Here is a 20,561-nt window from a genome sequence, read left to right as displayed (position 1 = left end):
TACTGCTGACAAAGAATAATGACTCAATTACATATGAAATGAAAAAGAAAATTCTCAAAGGCCAAAATGGGCTCATTTCCAGCTAGCTTACCATAGGTGTGAAGCAGGATAAGACAATTGATTCTGAGAGGTTTTTCTCCAAGCTATATAGCATGCCTGAGGTTCGGTAAACTCTTTAACTTAGTAAAATTTTGATTGTGGACTAACAAGAAACATGCACTCCATCTAGCCACAGGAGACATGGAAGAGCTTCAATAAGCTGACTTCTGAAGAACTCAGATGTTGAGACTGGATTTCCATAGATATCAAGCTGCCGTAGTCTCATACGGCTGAAAACTTCATACACCTCCCAGTATAGTGGACCCTTCTGGTGTTTGACAATTTTAATTGAAATGCTTTCCGGGGAATTGCTCAGAGCTGTGGGGAAAAGATACCTATTTGTATCGGTTGGATGAGACCCAATTTCATTCCACTTCATATTCAGAGCTTGAAGCTTAGGCAGAAAGCTGATCGGCTGCAATGCAGTTATGCTAGATAACTGATTGTGACTGACATCAAGGTTGATAAGGAATTGCAACGCCTCAATACCTGCACAAAAATCTATGAATCAAGAGACTTTATATAGGTACACTCGTCATTTACTATACCGAACACACAGAGAAAGAACGAAAGCTTTATTAACGTTGTTTGGAGGCCGAATTCAGTCTCTGAGACAAAAAGATGTACAGGTATGTGATCTCTCTGCATGCAGCAAAAAGGACAAATGCGACAAAAATAAATCAGCTACAAGAGAGAGAGAAATGAAATGAAATGTTATATTAACGTTTTCAAAAGGCCAAAGTGACCTATGAGACCAGAAAGTTACAATGTGGTGGATCTGATACAAAGTCAGAATAACATGTTGTGTAGTCCTCCGCAGTCGTGGGAGTCTGGATTTCCCTAGCTCGATCGCTCGGTCGATCAGTGTGCCTCTGGTGTGAGGCGACGAGCTCTCCTGTTGTAGCAGCTCCTCCGGGTGCCCAGTGTCTGCTCTAAAGAAGTATGTGATCCGTCTCTGAGACTGGCTAGCCTCTCCCCTCATCTAGCTCTCTCTTTGTCTGCCCAGCTCGAGCAAAAACAGACCCAAGCATCTCTGATCCTCGTACCGCATGACTCTGGAGAGTGGTTCGAAGCCTTCTCTGAACAAGCAGTGGAAGCGGCCATGTATCTCGTAGTAGACGGGGCAGTGGCATGTGTAGTGCAACTGTCTCAAGCTCCATGTCACACAGGAGGCATGTCTTGGCCTCTGCCGGTACTCCACTGTATCTCCCAGTCTCGATCCGCAGCTGGTGTGAAGATGTGCATATCTGGCCAATAGCACATCGTATCCCATGAGTCCCATGAGACAAGTGGGTGTCCATGTATCTGGGCCTCGTCACAAAACCGTCCTTCGTAAGCTGGAGAAGATGCTCTGTGTAGAAAGCCATCTTCGTGCCCAACTCTTGTGCTGGTTGTATCCATGTCCTCCTGGTGTCTAGCTGAGTCAGGTCTTGGCGGATGAGCCTGGTGATCTCGGATTGTGTAAGAGTCACAGATGGTGCATCCAGTGAGTACTGGAAGGGGGGCAATCTGTCTATGCTGAACCCATGCGCCTGAAACCATGATATCATCTCCCCATACCACCATGATGTATCTCCCTGCATGGCTAACTATCGAGAGAACTCAAGTGCAAGGCGGGCGTATCTATCTCTGTGAAGTTCCCACATGCGGTGTATGAAGGAGACAGATCTGGTGAGCGCCTCCACCACTAGTGGGGGGGCAGCTAGCTCTGCCCGGATAATGGCACGTGGTACTGAAGCCTTGGCTCTAATGAGCCGCGAGATCATAGAGACTAGTGGCTTCTCCATGTCCACCCATCCATGAGTGCGACCTGTCCTCCCGTGATGGTCCAATGAATGTCCCCAAATCTCAGATCCATAGAGCAATGCAGAAGCCACCAAAGTGTCAAAGAGCCAGAGCTTCGTCCGAGGCTCCTGAAATTGAACATGTGAACACATCCTCTCCAGTCTACCCAATGCTGCATGGGCTCTGGTCAGTCTAGTCTCTGCTGCTCTCCTCAATGAAAATGTTGGTCCATTAAAAACCACTCCAAGTTAAGTGTAAGCATCTGCATACTCCATTGTCTCCTGGCCGTATGTGAATGCGGGCACTGACCTCCTGATCCACTATGGGGTGCTATTAAATACCATGATCTCGGTTTTACCAAGGTTGACAGACAAACCACTTTCATGGGCGAACCTATGCAAAGCATCCAAGTGACGTTGCGTCCCCTCCGGAAAGTCGGAGATCAACACAATATCATCAGCATATAACAGTAGTGGAATCCATGTCCCTGCCAGTTGTGCACCTCTATCACCATCTCTCTCAATTTAGTCAGAAACCTCATCCACATACATACCAAATAGAGTAGGAGAGAGCGGGCAACCCTGCTTCACCCCAATAGTGGAGTGAACCGCTGTAGATAGGCCCTCTGAGGTCCGTACATGCCCCACTACTGACCTGTATAATGCCATGACCCCCCAAATGAGCTCTGTGGGTACACCCATCTCCTCTAATCTGTGCATCAATCTAGCTCTGGGTACTGTGTCAAATGCTTTGCGGAAATCCACAAAGCTACAATAGATCCGTCTCCGATGTGATTTGCCCTCCTCAATGATGGCTCTGAGTGTCAAGATATGGTCAAGAGTAGAAAAACCTCTCCTGAACCCCACCTGCCCGGCTGCGCATATCCTCCTCTCTCTCTGCCCATCTGCTCAGCTGCTGCTCAAGAATGGATGTGTACAACCGTGCCAATGTGTGTCCGATCATGATAGTGCGATAATTCCCAGGCTCCATAGGGTCTCCTGACTTGAAGATAGGTACAATAGTAGATAAGCTCCAAGTATCAAGCAAGCCCTCACACATGGCACGGTCAAACATATCTCCTAGAAGCTCTGCTAGTAGAGCTCTAGCATGCATGAAGTGCTCAGCCACTAAGCCATCATGATCATATGCTCTCCCAGTCCTCATCCTGCCAATGGCCTTCCTCACCATCTCAGTGGTGAAAAAAGCACATGTGTGGGGGGGACATGGATCGGGGGGGTGAGAAAGAGGCAGCTGTCCACGAACTGTGTACAAAGATGACGCGTACTGGGCCCAGGCCTCTGCGGACGTAATGGCGGGGGGGGGGGGGGGGGGGGGGGGGGGGGGGGGGGGGCTCACGATAAAGCCACCATGTACGTGAGTCCTGACTCAAGAATAGCTGGTATAGGTCCTGCTCTAGGCGAGCCAAAAATGCCCTCTTCTTTCGCCGCACTAGGCGCAGATATCAATCTGTGACTGTCTGTGAGTGATGTCCCCCAAAAGCACCTCCCTCTAAAGTCTATCTCTAGTCTCGCAGCATTCCTCATCATACCAGCTGTTCCGAGGCATGCTCCCAGAACGGCGTCTCTGCTCAGGCTGGGTGTGTGGGTATGCCTCTGCTGCTGCATCATGAAATGTCTATGTCAGTATAGTAGTAAGCTCCTCTAGAGGTCGCCCTGGCTCTTCTATACACAAGAGTCTGTAGATCCCATCTATGTGTACACAGTTTGTCTCCCGCGTGAAAGTATAGCGAGTAGGGGCTGCTGCCTGTGGACTGTGTGCTACATTGAACTGGAAAGAGATGGTCAGCGACACAAGAGCATGAGCCACTGCCACATCAACAGGTCTGGATCCAACCGTGAGATCTTGGATACTAGAGATGAGAGAGAGAGAGAGAGAGAGAGAGAGAGAGAGAGAGAGAGAGAGAGAGAGAGAGAGAGAGAGAGAGATTTCGGTCTATGAAAGGCCAACCTATGAGACAAACCAAAAGTACATGGGTGTATGTTCTCCGTCTATCGGTGAAGTGGGGGGGGGGGGGGGGGGGGGGGGAGAGAGAGAGAGAGAGGGAGGAAGAAGAAGAGTATTATAACGTAGTAGGAAAACTATCCCAAGAGACCTTAAACCTTAAAGATCTATATGACGAGAGAGAGATAGATAGATTGAATTATCGTCCACGGAGGTCAGATATGACCTATAGGACCGGAAAACAAAACAAAACAGTTCATACATCTCAGTTAGGGATTGAGGGACAAACAAAGAGAAAAACATCTCAGTTAAGGACTGAGGGTCCAATGAAACCTGGGGGGTGGGGGGAAGAGAGAGAGAGAGAGAGAGAGAGAGAGATTGGCATGCACATTAGCACTTATATTCCTGTTCTTGATCTTGCACAGACAAAAGAAATACTTTTCAAAGTACACCTCCGGATACGTCAGTTTCTATACATAGTAAATTGCAAGACAGAATCACCTTCAAGAGAATGCAGCTTGTTGTTGCGCAAGTCCAAATTCTGCACCCAAATCAGTTTCTCAAAATACCCAAGTTTCGATAGAGACAGATTGTTCACTCGAAGCCACAGCTCTTGATCACCATTTGACTGTTGAGACTTCCAGCAGTGCACAGACAGATTATGCAAGCTGCTTGTAATCTGCAAACATAGCCACTTTCTTGCTTTTCAATCAAAGAAGAATCTACGTGCTCAAATTGAAACTAAACCCTAGCAATTGACAACACTCTGCACTAAATCATCAGGCTGCAAAAGCAGCAAGTGTATATCCATGTATAAAACATCTCACAGAACTGTCGAGTATACTTGACAAAACCGCTTTCCGAAAGCGCAGTCCCACATCCGACAGATACAAAAAGAAAACATATGAAAACACATCAAAGAACTGTCAAAACAAGACTTAATGAAGCCCCGTTCCCAAAACATGGTGCTTTCTCATGCAAATAGGCCAAAGTCAGTGCTATTCAAGAGGAAACCAACTTTGAAGTCATCTCCACTTTGAAGCTTTCCACAGCCATATCTACCTTGGGGGAGCCTCTTTTCATCATCCTACACCACTTCTCTACATATACGGAGCTGCTTTTCATCCCATTATATCGCTAAATTATCTGGTTTTCAGCACTTTTTCAACCATTCCTCTTTGATGGAGATTATGTGGAAGCTCTCTCTCAACCTATGTCCAAAACGGAAGAGTTTCATCGCCAAGATATGCATCGGAATTTAAGATTTCAGCCATTCAACGACTTCCATCGCAAAGGCTTCGTTCAATCTACTTACATTTTGTGTCAAAACGTTAGAATCCCAACTCATCTTTGCATACATTTTGTGTGAAGTCATTAGCATCTAATTAATTAACTAGGATCGATGCAATTCTTATGCACTAATCATGAATGCTAGTCTAATGCACCCACCTTGATTCCTTTCAGTGTCCCATACCACTCTATGCAAGAGCGCAGAGAGCTTGTCAGGCTAGGCCATCAAAGCCTCAGAGCTCTAATGGATTTTTTCACATGGCCACAACATATGTACGAGCAGGAAGAAGTTTTGATACCAATGTTAGTACCTCGTCGAATCCATCCTACATACATGACATGGCACAAGCCATACTCACACAAAGACGAGCGTAGAGAGCGGACATCAGACTCACCTCCCAACCATAGAGCCAATACGGGCTCACCACCGAGCTGGGAGCCTGCAGGTAACAGGCTAGCCTCTACCTCAAGGGTTGGCGTCACAGTTACAGGGAATGGCCATTTTCAAGTCGCCGTTGCCCGTTCCCTAGCTTCCCGTTCCGAATCCCCATTCCGTGTTCCAGATGTGAGTGTCCGAAACAAGGAATGATAGTTCCTACCGTTCCCCATTCCCCGTTCTCATTTCCCGTTCCGGGTCACTATGGTTGGCGTCCAATACCACCAAGCCCACACGAAGCAGGTGTGTGGGTAGAGCTACCAAGGGCCTAGAGTCCAAGTGTGGTGATCACACAAGCTTAACCTCCCTTCAACTAAGGGTGTGTTCAAAAGCACGGTCAGTTCACACTGACCGTGCTTTTGAACACCGTGTCCGAAACAAGGAATGATAGTTCCTACCGTTCCCCATTCCCCGTTCTCATTTCCCGTTCCGGGTAACTATGGTTGGCGTCCAATACCACCAAGCCCACACGAAGCAGGTGTGTGGGTAGAGCTACCAAGGGCCTAGAGTCCAAGTGTGGTGATCACACAAGCTTAACCTCCCTTCAACTAAGGGTGTGTTCAAAAGCACGGTCAGTTCACACTGGCCCGACATAGCTCACGCACCCATCCTGATGTCTAGGGACGTAACACCCAGGGTCACCATTCTCAAAAGCAAGTCAATATCCACAGTACCTGATGGGCAGCCAGCCCAGCAATACCATTAGCACAGCGTTTTTCAGCCATCAGCCCTCATCGCCAACAGATCAAGCACTCAGCCCTAGCGTTTTCAATAGGTATTTTCAGCCCTTAGCCTCTCAGATTCAAGCATCTACTCCAAGATCCCATCAGCATCTCAGCATCTAGGACCATTGTATCAGCATTTCTGCAATCTAAAGCAAATACCTCCCTAGCAATAGAGAGAGGAGCCTTTGGAGGGGGTTTGGCGCCCCATCTGGTGCTATTCTTCTCTCTCTCTCTCTCTCTCTCTCTCTCTCTCTCTCTCTCTCTCTCTCTCTCTCTCTCTCTCTCTCTCTCTCTCTCTCTCTCTCTCTCTCTCTCTCTCTCTCTCTCACAAAACCTTCATCCACGGTATCTCTCTATTCTATTGCACATCTCTCTCATGAACTGAAAAGAACCTTGAGTACCCACTGAGCACTCATCCTTATCACCATAAATCACTTCCTCTGCACATTACAAATGCTCAATAGTGGTGGTCATTGGTCAACATTCCTGTTGCAAGGCCAAGTTCCCAGAACACGGGGTGAATTCAAGCAATTTTTTGCATCATGTGGTTAATACCATCCTTTGAAGCAGATGCTCTCTTGACATGAAACAAATTGCTTTTGAAGAGGAGAGAACATTGAAAGATTATGATCACATCTTCAATGTGAAATGTTAACACAAATATCGTTGTTTGTATGCTCTATGTTGTTGAAAGTTAAAACATCTCAAGTGAATAGCCCAAGAATGTTTCTAGTCAGCTAATTGCCTTTAGGTATTTATCTTACTTATTTCACATGTTTCTAGGTGGGGCAATTTGTTGAGGAGAGTACTTAAGGCCCCCATGCCAATATTTAAGTGCACCCATTGTAATCACACATTTAATTCATTACCCAAGTGGTTGGTTCAGCAACTCTCTCTCTCTCTCTCTCTCTCTCTCTCTCTCTCTCTCTCTCTCTCTCTCTCTCTCTCTCTCTCTCTCTCTCTCTCTCTCTTGCATTCTCCCATTGCTCTATGCTTCCGCATCGTCGACTTTGACATGGTATCAAAGCTTAGTGGAGAGTAGCCGCACGCTCAGAAGAGAAAAGGACTTTGAAGATCCAGCTCCTGAAGGAGGATTGGTCATGGTAGAGGAAGCCTTGTCAACGGAGTTTTGAAGAGCAAGAGTAGGAGCTTCAAGCACTTTTTTCTTAGCATTTCAAGACACGATCGACGCCTGTGCATTTTGCTATGCGTGCAGAGAAAGGCGCTATTGCCTAGTGTTTTGAAATGTTGTGGGCAGGCCATCTTAGCACAGCCTTTCGACAAGCCATTGGCAGAGAGCTTCAACACGAGACAGAGTGTCCTAAAGCGTTTTAATACGTTAGGTGGGGTTGGGGCCACTTCAGGCAGTTTCCATAAGCGGCTCGAGGATATCGTCCTAGCAACATATCTAGATGCAAGGTAGAGGAAGCTCTGACGGGCAGCATCCTAAAACGTAGCACTACAAAGGGTGACCGTCAACAGGGAACGTTTTAAAACACAGTGCACAAGCCGCCCAAGTGTAAGAAGGTTGTGAGCCCTCTGGTCCCTAGGCATTTCAAAACGCACGACAAGGAGGTAAGGAGAGTTGAGCTCTGCAAGGGCATTTTGAAATGCCTAGAGCTTGTTGGCATCCCACTGTCGAGCTTCATTGGGGCGTTTTGAGGTAGGTTTGTTCCTTGTTTTTGGATACCCTAAAACCCCTTGTGGGCTTGGGAGGTAGAGATTTTGCTTGGAGTGCGAGGAGAAAGTCCAAGGCTTGCTAAGGATCGAACCTGGCTTGCAAAGGATTGAATGTCACGTGCACATCTAACCCTATGTGCATGTGGACAAGCTACTTCATGACAAGGGTTCAATCAACCTAGCTTAGGAAGTTTTCTGGCACTTTCGTGAGTCTGTTCGCAGACCGTGCATGTCCAGACACTTAGAGTAGATGCATATCTTCTCGTTGCACACAGCATGATCCTCAACATTACCATCAGATTCCATCAGCAGCATTTTTCAATGCACAGAACCTATTTTCCGTATTTTAGCCATTTTTCACTTATTATTAATAAGTGACTTTGTTGGGAAACTGGGTAGGGCAAATTGGCTAAGGAACTATATATAAAAAGCTAGCGCTAGGGTCTTCTGGCAGAAGAGGCAGCAAACCACATCAGAAGTGCACCTTCTCAGCAAGACCGGCAAGAAGACATAGCGTTTTCAGCCACCAAGGACCAGCCAGCGTTTTTCATCAACTGCAGAACAAGCCTAGCGTTTTCAGCAGTTGCAGATCAGTTTGGCGACAACAAATCCCATAGCATTTTTCAAATCAGCCTAGCGTTTTTGGAGTTGCGGATCAGCCCTAGCGTCTGCAGTTTCCGGCGACAGGTTCCCCAAATTGCATCAGTGTTTTCAGTTTTCAGCATATAGACTCCGCACCGCAGTCCCCCAAACCTCGTAGATCTCACCTCCCCATAGCAAATCCTCGCCGCACGGTCAGATCAGCCCACGTTTGCAGATTCAGCCCGCTATTCGCAGATTTCAGCATCAGAGTTTTCAGCGCGTCGTCGTCACCGACATAGAGTCAGAATTCAGCAGATACAAGATTTGTAGATTTCAACCCTTAGCGTTTTCAGATTTCAGCCCGTCTCGTCGACGACATCGTCGGCAAGTCCATTGCATTGTAGAGATTTGTGCAATCAATAGTAGACAGCTCTCGCCATAGAGAGTGAGGCCTTCGGAGGAGGGTTTGACAAATTTTGGTGTCATATTCTTCTCTCTCTATCTGTCAATCTTAGCACCTTCATTCACAATGTTTACCACTTTGTTTGTGATCATTTGCACTCTCTCACTAAAGGAACGGAAGGCTCTCCCTTCTGTAAATAAAAGGAACCCTTGAGCAAAGTTCGGAGCAGCTGCACCTTACATTGGTATCAAAGCTTTGACAGTGTTCTGAATCACTCAAGGAAAGAACCACAGAATCTTTTTTGCTTGTTGCGGTCGCACGTAACCCAAGTCCACTTGGGCATGTCGATTCCTAATCATGTTTTTGAAGAGTGACAGGAAACCCAAGAAAGAAGGGCTTGTCCAACCTCCCCTTGTTTCTCTTTTCACTCATTGAGAGCGGACCGTGCACTTAGCGGCCGGCCAATCAACGTGAGGTGAGAAAAAGCAACCTTTGTGTGAGCGCAAGGCCGCCAAGGGGGTGCGCCCGCAAGAAAGAGAAGAGCTCGGGTAAGAGAAGAGCTCGAGTAAGAGAAGATCCTTCTCTAACACAGATTTCAAGAGAAAGAAGAACCTCAAGAGCCTCAAGAACCCAAGTTCCTCGTGAACTTAAGAACCCAAGACTTCAGTGTATCGTCATCACCCGAAGCAGAATGAATACTTCGCATGGAGGTGATGAGCATGGAAGTGTCGAAGAAGAATTTTCCCCACCAGGAGGTTTTTCCGACCCTCGGCATCTTGTAGCAGATTTGCAATCAATAGGATAGACCTCTCGCCATCGAGAGAGGGGCCCTTGGAGGAGGGTTTGACAACTTGTCTGGTGTCGTATTCTTCTCTCTCTATCTCTCAATCTCAGCACCTTCATTCACAGTGTTTACCCACTTTGTTTGTGATCACTTGCACTCTCTCATTAAAGAACGAAAGGCTCTCCCTTCCCTAAGTAAAAGGAACCTTGAGCACAGTTCGGAGCAATCATCTTGAGCAAAGTTCAACATTCACTTCCGCTGCACCTTACATTGGTATCAGAGCTTTTGCAATGTTCTGTATCACTCAAGGAAAGAACCACAAGAATTTTTTTTGCTTGTTGCGGTCGCGAGTAACCCAAGTTCTCTTGTGCGTGTCGATTCCTAATCGTGTTTTTGAAGAGTGACAAGAAACCCAAGAAAGAAGGGCTTGTCCAACCTCCCCTTGTGCCTCTTTTCACTCATTGAGAGCGGACCGTGCACTTAGCGGCCGGCCAAAAATAAACGTGAGGTGGGAAAAAGCAACCTTGGTGTGAGCGCAAGGCCACCAAGGGGTGCGCCCACAGGGAAGAGTATAGCTCGGGTGAAGAGAAGATCCTTCTCTAACACAGATTGCAAGCTAAAGAAGAACCTCAAGACCCTCAAGAAACGCAAGACTCAAGACCTCCAAGAACCCAAGAACAACAAGAACCCAAGTTCTTCGTGAACTTAAGAGCCCACGACTTCAGTGGATGGTCATCACCCAAAGCGGAATGGATACTTCGCATGGAGGTGATGAGCATGGGAGTGGCGAAGAAAAGTTTTTTCCACCAAGAGGTTTTTCTAACCCTCCCCCTTTCCCATCTACGCCAAGGATTGCACTAACTCCTATGGAGGCTTTCGACAAGATGATGATGGATAGGAAGTTAGAACGCGAAGCAAGAAATGCAGAAAGAAAAGCAGAAATACAGCGTGAACACGAAGAAAGAATGGCAACCATAGAGCATGAGCACAACGAAAGGAAAGCCGCCTTGTTCCGATTCTTTTCTCAAGTGCAGGCACAGATGCAAGAGATTCGGGAAAAGGAGACTCTCTCAGTCTCTTCTTCTCCCAAGCATGAAACACATGATTTTCATGATTATGATAAGCATGATAATTTGAATGACAATGATAAGCATGATGATTTGAATGATAATGACAAGCATGATGCATTGCATGATAATGACAAGCATGATGATTTGTATGAAGATGATGTGATTGTTCACAAGGATGATGTGTTAGTTGATACTTTCTCTAGTGAAGCTAACCTCATTGCAAAGATGATCAATCACGAAAAACCGATCTTGGCTCTCGAGCCTAGGTCCAAAAAACCCCCTCAGGAAGAACCGATCTTGGCTCTCGAGCCTACGTCCACAATAAACACCCCCCCCCCCCCCCCCCCCCCCCCCCCCTCCCACAAGGGAGTATTATGTGTTCGCATGATTAGTCAGCACGCATTGATCGAGTGTTTTTTCGTGATCATTTCCTGTATTTTAGTCAACGTCTTTATGTGATCCCTTCTCATAGGCATGACATATTGTACGATGAGCACGATTCACTTATGAATGAGCACGGATGTATACGGATTACACATGAAAAGATGAAATGTTTGCATTCAAGGAATTCACATTCCATGTCTCTTCCTTGGCACGACACAATCGTAGAAAGAGCACAAGAAAGACTGAGTATCAAGCATCGGCATTTCCATTATGATTTGCCACAGTTGATTGCTTTAGATGAACAGTTTGGCACTCCGTCTCTATGTTCATCTGCATTGCATGAACAGTTTGTTCGCAGGATTAGTATTTTTCCAGTCACTTTACATGGAATGGGTATGTTCATGTTTTTGTGTTGGAAGTGGTTTCAGAAATTTTCATCCTCGGAGATTCTCGAAGAAGGTAGACGCATGACTATAGACGAAGTGGAAGCATTGAAGATGACTTTGTGTCGCTTTCGGCACGGCCCAAAGAAGAAGACTTTGCAGACCTTTATGAAGTTCAAGTATCGCACGACCCACACATCAGAGTGGGCTAGCGAAGAGTCCTTTCCAGGATTCCAGATGTTATTGGCGATCTCCCTCGACACCATACAGTTCAGTACCAGTACCTCACTTTGAAAAGGAGGGGATGTCAAGTGACACATCCAACCTTATGTGTCCGTGGACAAGCTACAATATGACAAGGGTTCAGTTCAGTTAGCCTAGGAAGTGATCTGGCACTTTTGTGAGTCTGTTCGCAGACCGTACATGTCCAGACACTTAGATTAGATGCATATCCTCTGGTTGCACACAGCATGATCATCGGCATTCCCATCAGAACCCATCAGGAGCATTTTCCAGTGCACAAAACCTATTTTTCCTATTTTTGACATTTTTCACTTATTATTTTTAAGTGACTTTTGTTGGGAAACTCGGTAGGACAAATTGAGTAGTGAAATATATAAGGAAACCTAGCGCTAGCAATTCTGGCAGAAGAGGCAGCAAGAGCATTGCTCAACAGGCAACTTCTCAAGCAAGAACCATCAAAGCCCAACGTTTTGAAGGCCCCCCAGTTCAGCGTTTTTCAAGCATTATAGCCAGCGTTTTCAGCCCCTTGAAGACCTAGCGATTTCAGCCATAGACCTGGCGTTTTCAGCATTGAAGAACCAGCAGATTCAGTCCAATTCAGCGATTCCAAATACCAGCAAACCAGCGTTTTTCCAGCAGGTCAACTAGCGTTTCTCAGCAGGTCAATCAACGTTTTCATAGCCTTGACACCAGCGCATAGCGAGCATGTCAACAGTTCCATAGCATCAACTACAGCGTTTTGAACCAGTAAAGACCAGAGTTTTGGACAGATTTAGGGCAGCGTTTTCAGCCAGGATATCAACGTGTAGACTGAGCACATTCCGCATTTTGCACAGCAGAATTCAGCAACAGAAGAGCAGTTCCGAAGATAGTGTTTTCAGCCGACGCCGTCGCCATTCTCGTCGTCCCCGTCGTCTACAGTCCTAGATCCACATCGCATCATAGCCTTGCAACTTGCATCGGCATCTTGTAGCAGATTGTGCAATCAATAGCATAGACCTCTCTTGCCATCGAGAGAGGGGCCCTTGGAGGAGGGTTTGACAACTTGTCTGGTGTCGTATTCTTCTCTCTCTATCTCTCAGTCTCAGCACCTTCATTCACAGTGTTTACACTGTGAGGATTCTAGGTACTAATCCTATTAAGTACTTAAACTCATGATTAAGACTTAAGAAACTGAACTGTACTCGAGACAAGACTTAGAAGACTCTGTGTTTGATTGATTGAATGTGTGATACAAGGGCTCCTTATATAGGAGACGAAGAGACATAAATGAAAAGACATGTCTCTTGGTGAAGAGACATGATGACTTTAGACATAAAGACACATCCTTTCGGCGAAGAGCTGCAACCATTGGGCGATTGGTGTGACCAGCCATCGAAGGAGTATGGCTTCTAGCGAAGAGAGACGTCTTTTGGGCGAAAGGGCGTGACCATCCAAGCGCAGGGGTCCTCCTTGGCATGGCACTTCGCGTATCTGCAACTAGGAGTAGATGTATTGCTGTTAACATAGTCACAATCGTGACATTCCCTCCCTCTTTAAATAAAACCCAGAGTAGTTGAAGAAATTCTGGGAAGAAGGAAATGTATTTTTGTAGTGCTTCTGCATCCAAAGCTCTTTCTGTTAAGTCCCACATCATGGCACTGTTATTAACCATGACTATTTTGCCAAACTGTGAAATGATCATATCTGCAACTTGTCTCATCTTTGTCAAAAGTATGAGTATCACATTTGCAACTTGATTATTGCCTTTGTCAAAGTCATTTGTAACTTCGAGCTTTGTCTAATAAAAGATTGAGTCTGTATCTGCTTCAAGTGAAATTATTGGTAAACTGACTTGAGTTTTCTTTTGAGTAAAGACCACTGGTTGGAAATCTGTAAGGTATTCCATTGGTTTGTCTGGAACAGTAAAATCCTTTTGAAGGGATGTCGTAGACTGAGACAAATTAGTGTTTGGAGGTATATCCATCTGTAAAGGTTTATCAGTGTAACAAGTTGTGTCCAAATATTCAATTGCAGCCACTAAAGTCGTGCTGCAAGATTTTGTATCCGTTTTATCTTTTGTATCATTGAAGGTAAGAATTGGTATCTTCAAGTTTGAAGAATTATCATTCACCACAGCATCAGTTATCTCATCTTGCATGGACCACAACCAAAGAAGTTGTGTGCCTTTGGGATGCCACACATGAACCAAAATCTCTTGAATCTTCAGCTTTATCAACGGGTATTAAGGCTTCCAGAGTAGGAGAAGCATGGCATGGCTCGCAAGGGGGAACTTGTCCAGCGTTGCGGCGTTCACGACCGAGTACTTGACTAGGTTCGGAAATATGTGCCACTATGTGAGCCCACTTCAAAGAGGTTGAATGCTCTTTAAGGGGAGATCTTCTGAAAGCTTCATGTTGCTGCTTTTGCCGATGATCATTTTGAGGTTGAGGCTTGTTATAACAGTCATGCTGCAAAGAATGTTGCTTCTGAGCACGTTGTTGCTGAAGCAAAGTGAGTTTGTGTTGGGTTGTCTCTGAAGAAACATGCTCAGGGTGAGACATAGATTGTTGAGAGTGAGACATAGATTGCTGAGAAACCGTCGAAAACTGTTTGATACCAAGAGGATGTTGCAATTGTCGCCGGATAGCCTCCAATTTCACTGTAAGTGAGGAGATATCTTGTTCCAAGGCGGCTACCCGTTGCTTCCACAATGAGAGGTGAGAGTCCATAGTCGAGCATGAACCGTTGATGAAAAGGAAGGCTTTGCTCGGACGATGGGTTTTATTTGTTTTACTGTAAGGCTCTTTTAATGGTTGCACATGGGTTGTAATTCTTGTGTATAAATTTTTGGGGGTAGGCCAGCCAAGTTTGGCTGGTCACTTTAGCTTTAATAAATTTGGGGTTTTCTTTTTTATCAAGTGAGTGAGTTCACATTGGTTTTAAAAATTTGAGTTAATTTGGGGGAGGCCGGTCAAGTGTGGCCGGCCACTTCGGGGCTGAAATTTTTGGGTATTTTAATAAGTTAAATGGATTCTAGGTGCTTTCACATGGGCCTTTTTAATTTTGGGGTTAATTTGGGGAAAGGCCGGCCAGCCAATTTGGGCGGCCACTTAAGCATACAAACTTTGGGCTGGGTTTTTTTTTTTTTTAATGGTTCAATAAATTAGTGCTGCTGGGCTGAAACGTCAAAACAGCCAGCGCAAGAGGTTCAACGCAAGGGGAAGGAAATTCAGCAGCCAGGGAGCGTGGAAATTCAGCCAACCAACGCATGCAAATCAGCCAGCGTTTCAGCATTTCCAGCCCATCGATTGACTCAGCCAGCGCTTCAGTGTGTGGGGAATTTCAGCGCAAAGCAGCCAGCGCAAGCAAATTTCAGGGCCAGCGTAGAGAATTGCAACGTAGGGGTGTGTGGAAAGGGTGCGGGGAAGGGGTACACCCTATGTGCAACCCTTAGAGAAGCGGTGCTTCTATGATGCCCTTTCGCGAAGCGGTGCCCCTTTTGATGTGCAGTAGCCAGCAAAGAGAATTCAGCCCCTTGCTGAGTGAATGGGCACACAGGCGAAGCGACACACCCGTATGCGAAAGGGTGCGAGCAAGGTGAAGAGGTACCGTCCTTTCCCAGGAAGAGGTGCGCGCACAATTCCAAAGGGACGCCACCCGATGAGGAGGCCAGGTACGTGGCACTCCCGCACATCCACATTTGCATCCCTGTCCTTTGTTCTATATGTATGTAATTGGAACAGAATAGATTTAAGTTACCTCATGCTTGTATGCACATGTGTACCATCTTTCTTCTGCTTCCATGCAACTCCGGGAAGGGCTAGAGTGTAGCGGCGATGGTGAGAGGCTCACAACCTTCCGGTCCCGGGAAAAAAATTGCTCTGATACCACTGTGAGGATTCTAGGTACTAATCCTTAATTAAGTACTTAAACTCATGATTAAGACTTAAGAAACTGAACTGTACTCGAGACAAGACTTAGAAGACTCTGTGTTTGATTGATTGAATGTGTGATACAAGGGCTCCTTATATAGGAGACGAAGAGACATAAATGAAAAGACACGTCTCTTGGTGAAGAGACATGACTTTAGACATAAAGACACATCCTTTCAGCGAAGAGCTGCAACCATTGGGCGAATAGTCGCACCTGTAGAGCGAAGGGGTGTGACCAATCGTCGAAGGAGTATGGCTTTTAGCGAAGAGACACGTCTTTTGGGCGAAGGGGTGTGACCATCCAAGCGCAGGGGTCCTCCTTGGCATGGCACTTCGCGTATCTGCAACTAGGACTAAATGTATTGTTGTTAACATAGTCACAATTGTGACATACCCACTTTGTTTGTGATCACTTGCACTCTCTCGTTAAAGAACAGAAGGCTCTCCCTTCCCTAAGTAAAAGGAACCTTGAGCACAATTCGGAGCACTCATCTTGAGCGAAGTTCAACATTCACTTCCGCTGCACCTTACAGTGTTCCTAGTGCGTCGGTACTTACAATCAATGCCTGCTAAGACAGTTTATGGCTTCTGTCTGTTTTGTAGGCGTAATCAAGGGCGATTACAATGCTTTCATGAGGGGAATATGTCACAAATCAGTGACGTGGCGTGGCCATTTGGGCAACAGAAACACACACACACTGGCTGGCTTGCTGCCGAAACTTGGAAAACGCGCTGCAGTGCTGACGTGGCTTGTACGGACCCCCGTGATTTACGGCGCGATTTGCGGCAGAACGTACGGACTGCTAACGTGGCAAAAACTGTACGGAAAACCTGCTTTTTCCTTCGCAAGGCATGGCTAAAAATCTACGCTAACTTTTGGAGAAGCCTTGGGATATATTGCTTTATTTTAATGCTTTTAAAAGGGGAAGCTTTTGGGGCTCTGCTTTTGGCATCCCTTGTAATCAATAAATAGATGGGTAGGGCTCCCACTCTGCAGAGCATCTGGACGCAAAGTCTGAGAGTGAGACCCCTTCCACTCCTTGTACTTTGAGCACAGATTTATACAAAAAAGAAATACCGAAAGGGGCGCCAGTCTTTGGGGCCAATATCTCTAGGCATGGAACTCCGCCGAGCCGTGTCGAATCAATTGTGAACTGTGAATTGTTTTAAAGTGAATCTTTGCTGTGTCGCGGTAGAATCTTGACTTGGAGTGTCTAAGTTTGTTACACTAACAACTCAAGAGTCAAGTTAGCAATTGCCACGTCCTCGTGACATACCGCCCTCTTAAAATCGCAAACGTCCTCGATTGCGTGCCATATATACATGCCATAGATTATTTAATGTGATAAGCATCCTTTTATCATCGCATGTATCCGCAAGAAAGACTGTCAGAACATGTATATAAATGAGTTAATAAGACCTTCATACTTTTGTCAAACAATGTACACTGCTATTGCACTCAATCCATGAGTACATTTGATGTGCTAGTTCTATCATTACCCCTCCTTTGCAAACGTTGGGTTGGCGCATACGTAGGCTATAACCCAAAGGCCTCAAGGTAAAGCTGCAATACATTTGGTGACTCTGACAGTTCATGCTCTTCCATCCACTTTGCATCCATAGGTGGATAGTTCTTGAACTTCACCATGTCCCTTAACTTTTACCTGTGCAAGAGGCTCTTGCCTCTGCAAACGAGCATAATTCCACAACACTGTAGCGTACTACCCATGACCAAGTAAGCTCAAATGGAACGGGCAACGCGGGACGGGGGACAAGGCTCAAATGGATTTTTAGTGTAAAAAGGAGGGGAGGGTGGGACGCCAAGTGGGGACGGGAAGTCCAAAAATGGGTGTCCCTTGTGACTATGCTACTACCCTGTACACGCATCCCAAGGCCTTTCCGAGGGTCCCCTGGCAATTCCCTGTAGTTTAGGTGAGAAACCCTTAACCTGCAGAAAAACACAGCAGGCTGTAATTCTCTGTTTTGGACCGTTTCGAGCGGAGCGAGCACGCCTACGCGTGTAACAAACTTGGACACTCCAAGTCAAGAATCAATCACCACAGCACCAAATAACCACTTCAAAACAATTCACAGATTACAATAGATTTGCACTAGCCCGACGGAGTTCCATGCCTAGAGATATTGGCCCCAAAGACTGGCGCCCCTTTCGGTATTTCTTTATCTATTAAATCAATGTCAAAGTACAAAGAGCGGTTATGGTTTCACTCTCAGACTCTGCGTCCAGATGCTCTGAGAAGTGAGACCTCAACCACTTATTTAAAGTTTACAAGGGATGCCCAAAAGCAGAGCCCCAAAAGCTTCAAAAATAAAGCAGAATCTATTTCTCCCTCAAACCCTCTTTAGGGTTTTCGTTAAAAATAAAGCAGAACATCTTCTCTCTCTCTCCTTGGCCATTTGCGTAGCCAAAAAGCTGCAATAGCATCGCTCAGCTCGGCTTTTTCCAATCCCGCAAATTCCGGAAATTCCGTACTGTTGCCACGTGGCATATCAGCCGCCAGATTAGGGTTTCCAGCCACTTTAGGGTTTCAGCCAACAGTTAGGTTAGGTTTCCAAAAATTAGGGTTTGCAAGAAATTAGGGTTTCTGCTGTCAATAGCCACATCATCACTTTGTGGCATACCCCCCTCTTGAAAGCATTGTAATCGACCGCGATTACGCCTGCAAAACCGACAAAAGCCATAAACCGTCTTAGCAGACACTGACTGTTAGTACCTACGTACTAGGAACACACATCTAGCACATGTACCAATCGATAGTCGCATCACAGGACATCACATGACATTCAACATTCATTCGGATCTTAGACCATGATTTATCGGCAATGTAGCTAGCAATCGCATCTAGGTCCAATCGGGACCTCATCGATATCCGATTCACTAACCCCTATTGCAACCATGTCTATTCGAGATCAATCAGACCAAAATGCTGCAGTCATTTCGTCTATCAGTTCCTGCACTTAAAAGAAGTCAAGGACAAATCAGTATCATAATAAGGAATTGTATTTCATAAAGTCATCCAGCAGAATACTGTCAGCTCTCAATATCCGTGAAGCTCAAAGAGACATCCGTGACTTTAGTATAAAAATCAAGGCATCTGTTGACAAAGGAGCGGAGTAACTCCCCTCTTGTGCATCCGATCTCCGGCCAAGCTGAATTTCTGGGTTCCGTTTGGAGTAGACTATGCTAAACCAAAGCATCGAGGTAAAGTTTCATAATCTGAGAGTATCTACTAGGTCCTCCTCCTCCATCCACTTCGCATCCAATGCAGGATAGTTCTTGAACTTAACCAAGAACAGTGTTCGGACTTTACCTTTAGACTTCGTATCCTTATGTGCCAAATCTGTTCAGGAACAAGGATCTCCTCGTTTTCTTCCACTTCGGGTTGCTCATCAAGCTCCCCATCATCAGGCACATCACCCTTAACAGGTTTCAAGAGACTCACATGCAATGCATTGTGAATCCTCCAAGTATATGGCAGTGTCAAACGGAAGGAGACATCATTTATCTTTTTAGTGATCCGGAAAGGTCCGTAGTATCGTATACTAAGCTTTGGAAAAAGCCTCTCCTTTCCCTTTTTTTTTCTTTCTTAGGCGTGCCTTTTCAAAACGTAAGAGCACCCAATCATCCTCCTTCAATTTCAAGTCGCGACGATGGCGATCCGCTGCCTTTTTCTGTCGTTCCCGAGACTTCGACCAAGCCTCGCGAACCTTGGCAAAAGTCGTATCCGAGTCTCGCGTATATTCATCCGCTTCAAAAAAAAAAATCTTATCTTTCGTGCTCAAGAAGGGTGGAACCTTCGCAGCACTTTCAACAATCTCAAATGGCATCTTCCCCGTCGAAGAGTGTATCGTGTTATTGTAGGCAAATTCCACCAAAGGTAAGTACTTTTCCCATTGAGTCTTCTGATCCGAGATACAAGACTTCAATAAATCTAAAACCACTGAATTGGCAATCTCAAATTGCCCGTCAGTTTGCGAGTGGAACGATGACGAGAACTGCAACTGCGTGCCAATGTTCTCCCAAATTGCCTTCCAAAACAAACTCATAAATCTGGGGTCTCTGTCGAAGACAATCGTCTCAGACATGCCATGTGATCGGAAAATCATCTTGATCATTCTATGTTCTCGAGAGATCAAAAATAAAATCCATTGCAATCCTTTCCTAGGGGCGGGTGGGTATGGGTAAAGGCTGTAACAATCCCTGTAATTTATACCTGTCAAACTTGACCTTCTGGCATACTAAGCAACTGCGCACAAACTCTTCCAAATCCTTTTTGAGTCTCGGCCAAAAGAAGTATCTCTCTACCCCTTTCATGGTGGTAGCAATGCCGCGGTGACCCGTAAAAGGTAGACAGTGGCATTCAGTCATAACCTTTTCCCTCAATGGCTGTGTAACGCACAACATGGTTTTTCTCATCAAGTAGCCTTCCCGAAGGGAGTATCCTGCTACTGTCTCCCCATCCCGTATCCGTGTGAAAATATCTACAAAATCTGTATCTGTGGCATACTGGTCGACCATATCCTCGAAGCTCCTATGATGTATCGCGGAAATAGCCAGAACCAACGGCTTCCGAGACAAAGCATCTACCACCACATTCTTCTGTCCCTACACGTGGACAATCTGGAAGTGAAACTGAGACAAGATGTTCGCCCATCGCATCTGCTTTTTCGAAAACTGCTTCGGTGACAAGAAGTAGCGCAAACTTTGATGGTTTGTAAAGACAGTAAAATCCGCTCCAAGTAGGTAATGCCGCCACTGAGTGAGAGTATGGAAAAATGCCAAAAGCTCTTTCTCATAAATCT

At 45.8% G+C, this 20,561-nt stretch overlaps 1 protein-coding gene across 2 annotated transcripts in view; it reads right to left on the bottom strand.

Moving 5' to 3' along the window:
* The window catches only part of RGTA1 (RAB geranylgeranyl transferase alpha subunit 1), an 87,059-nt gene continuing 66,498 nt past the window's right edge, over positions 1–20,561 (bottom strand). For both annotated transcript variants that reach the window (XM_086518938.1, XM_086518940.1), the window contains 2 exons: positions 4,348–4,525; positions 1–588 (listed from right to left, as the gene is read on the bottom strand). In XM_086518938.1, the coding sequence (XP_086375064.1) occupies positions 203–588; positions 4,348–4,525 (564 nt within the window). In that variant the 3' untranslated portion in view covers positions 1–202. The remainder of the gene's footprint in view (positions 589–4,347; positions 4,526–20,561) is intronic.

Source organism: Adiantum capillus-veneris, chromosome 1 (genome assembly GCF_014529385.1).
Source record: "Adiantum capillus-veneris isolate H3 chromosome 1, ASM1452938v2, whole genome shotgun sequence".
Classification (NCBI taxonomy): Eukaryota; Viridiplantae; Streptophyta; class Polypodiopsida; order Polypodiales; family Pteridaceae; genus Adiantum; species Adiantum capillus-veneris.
This window is presented reverse-complemented; position numbering and strand designations above follow the sequence as displayed.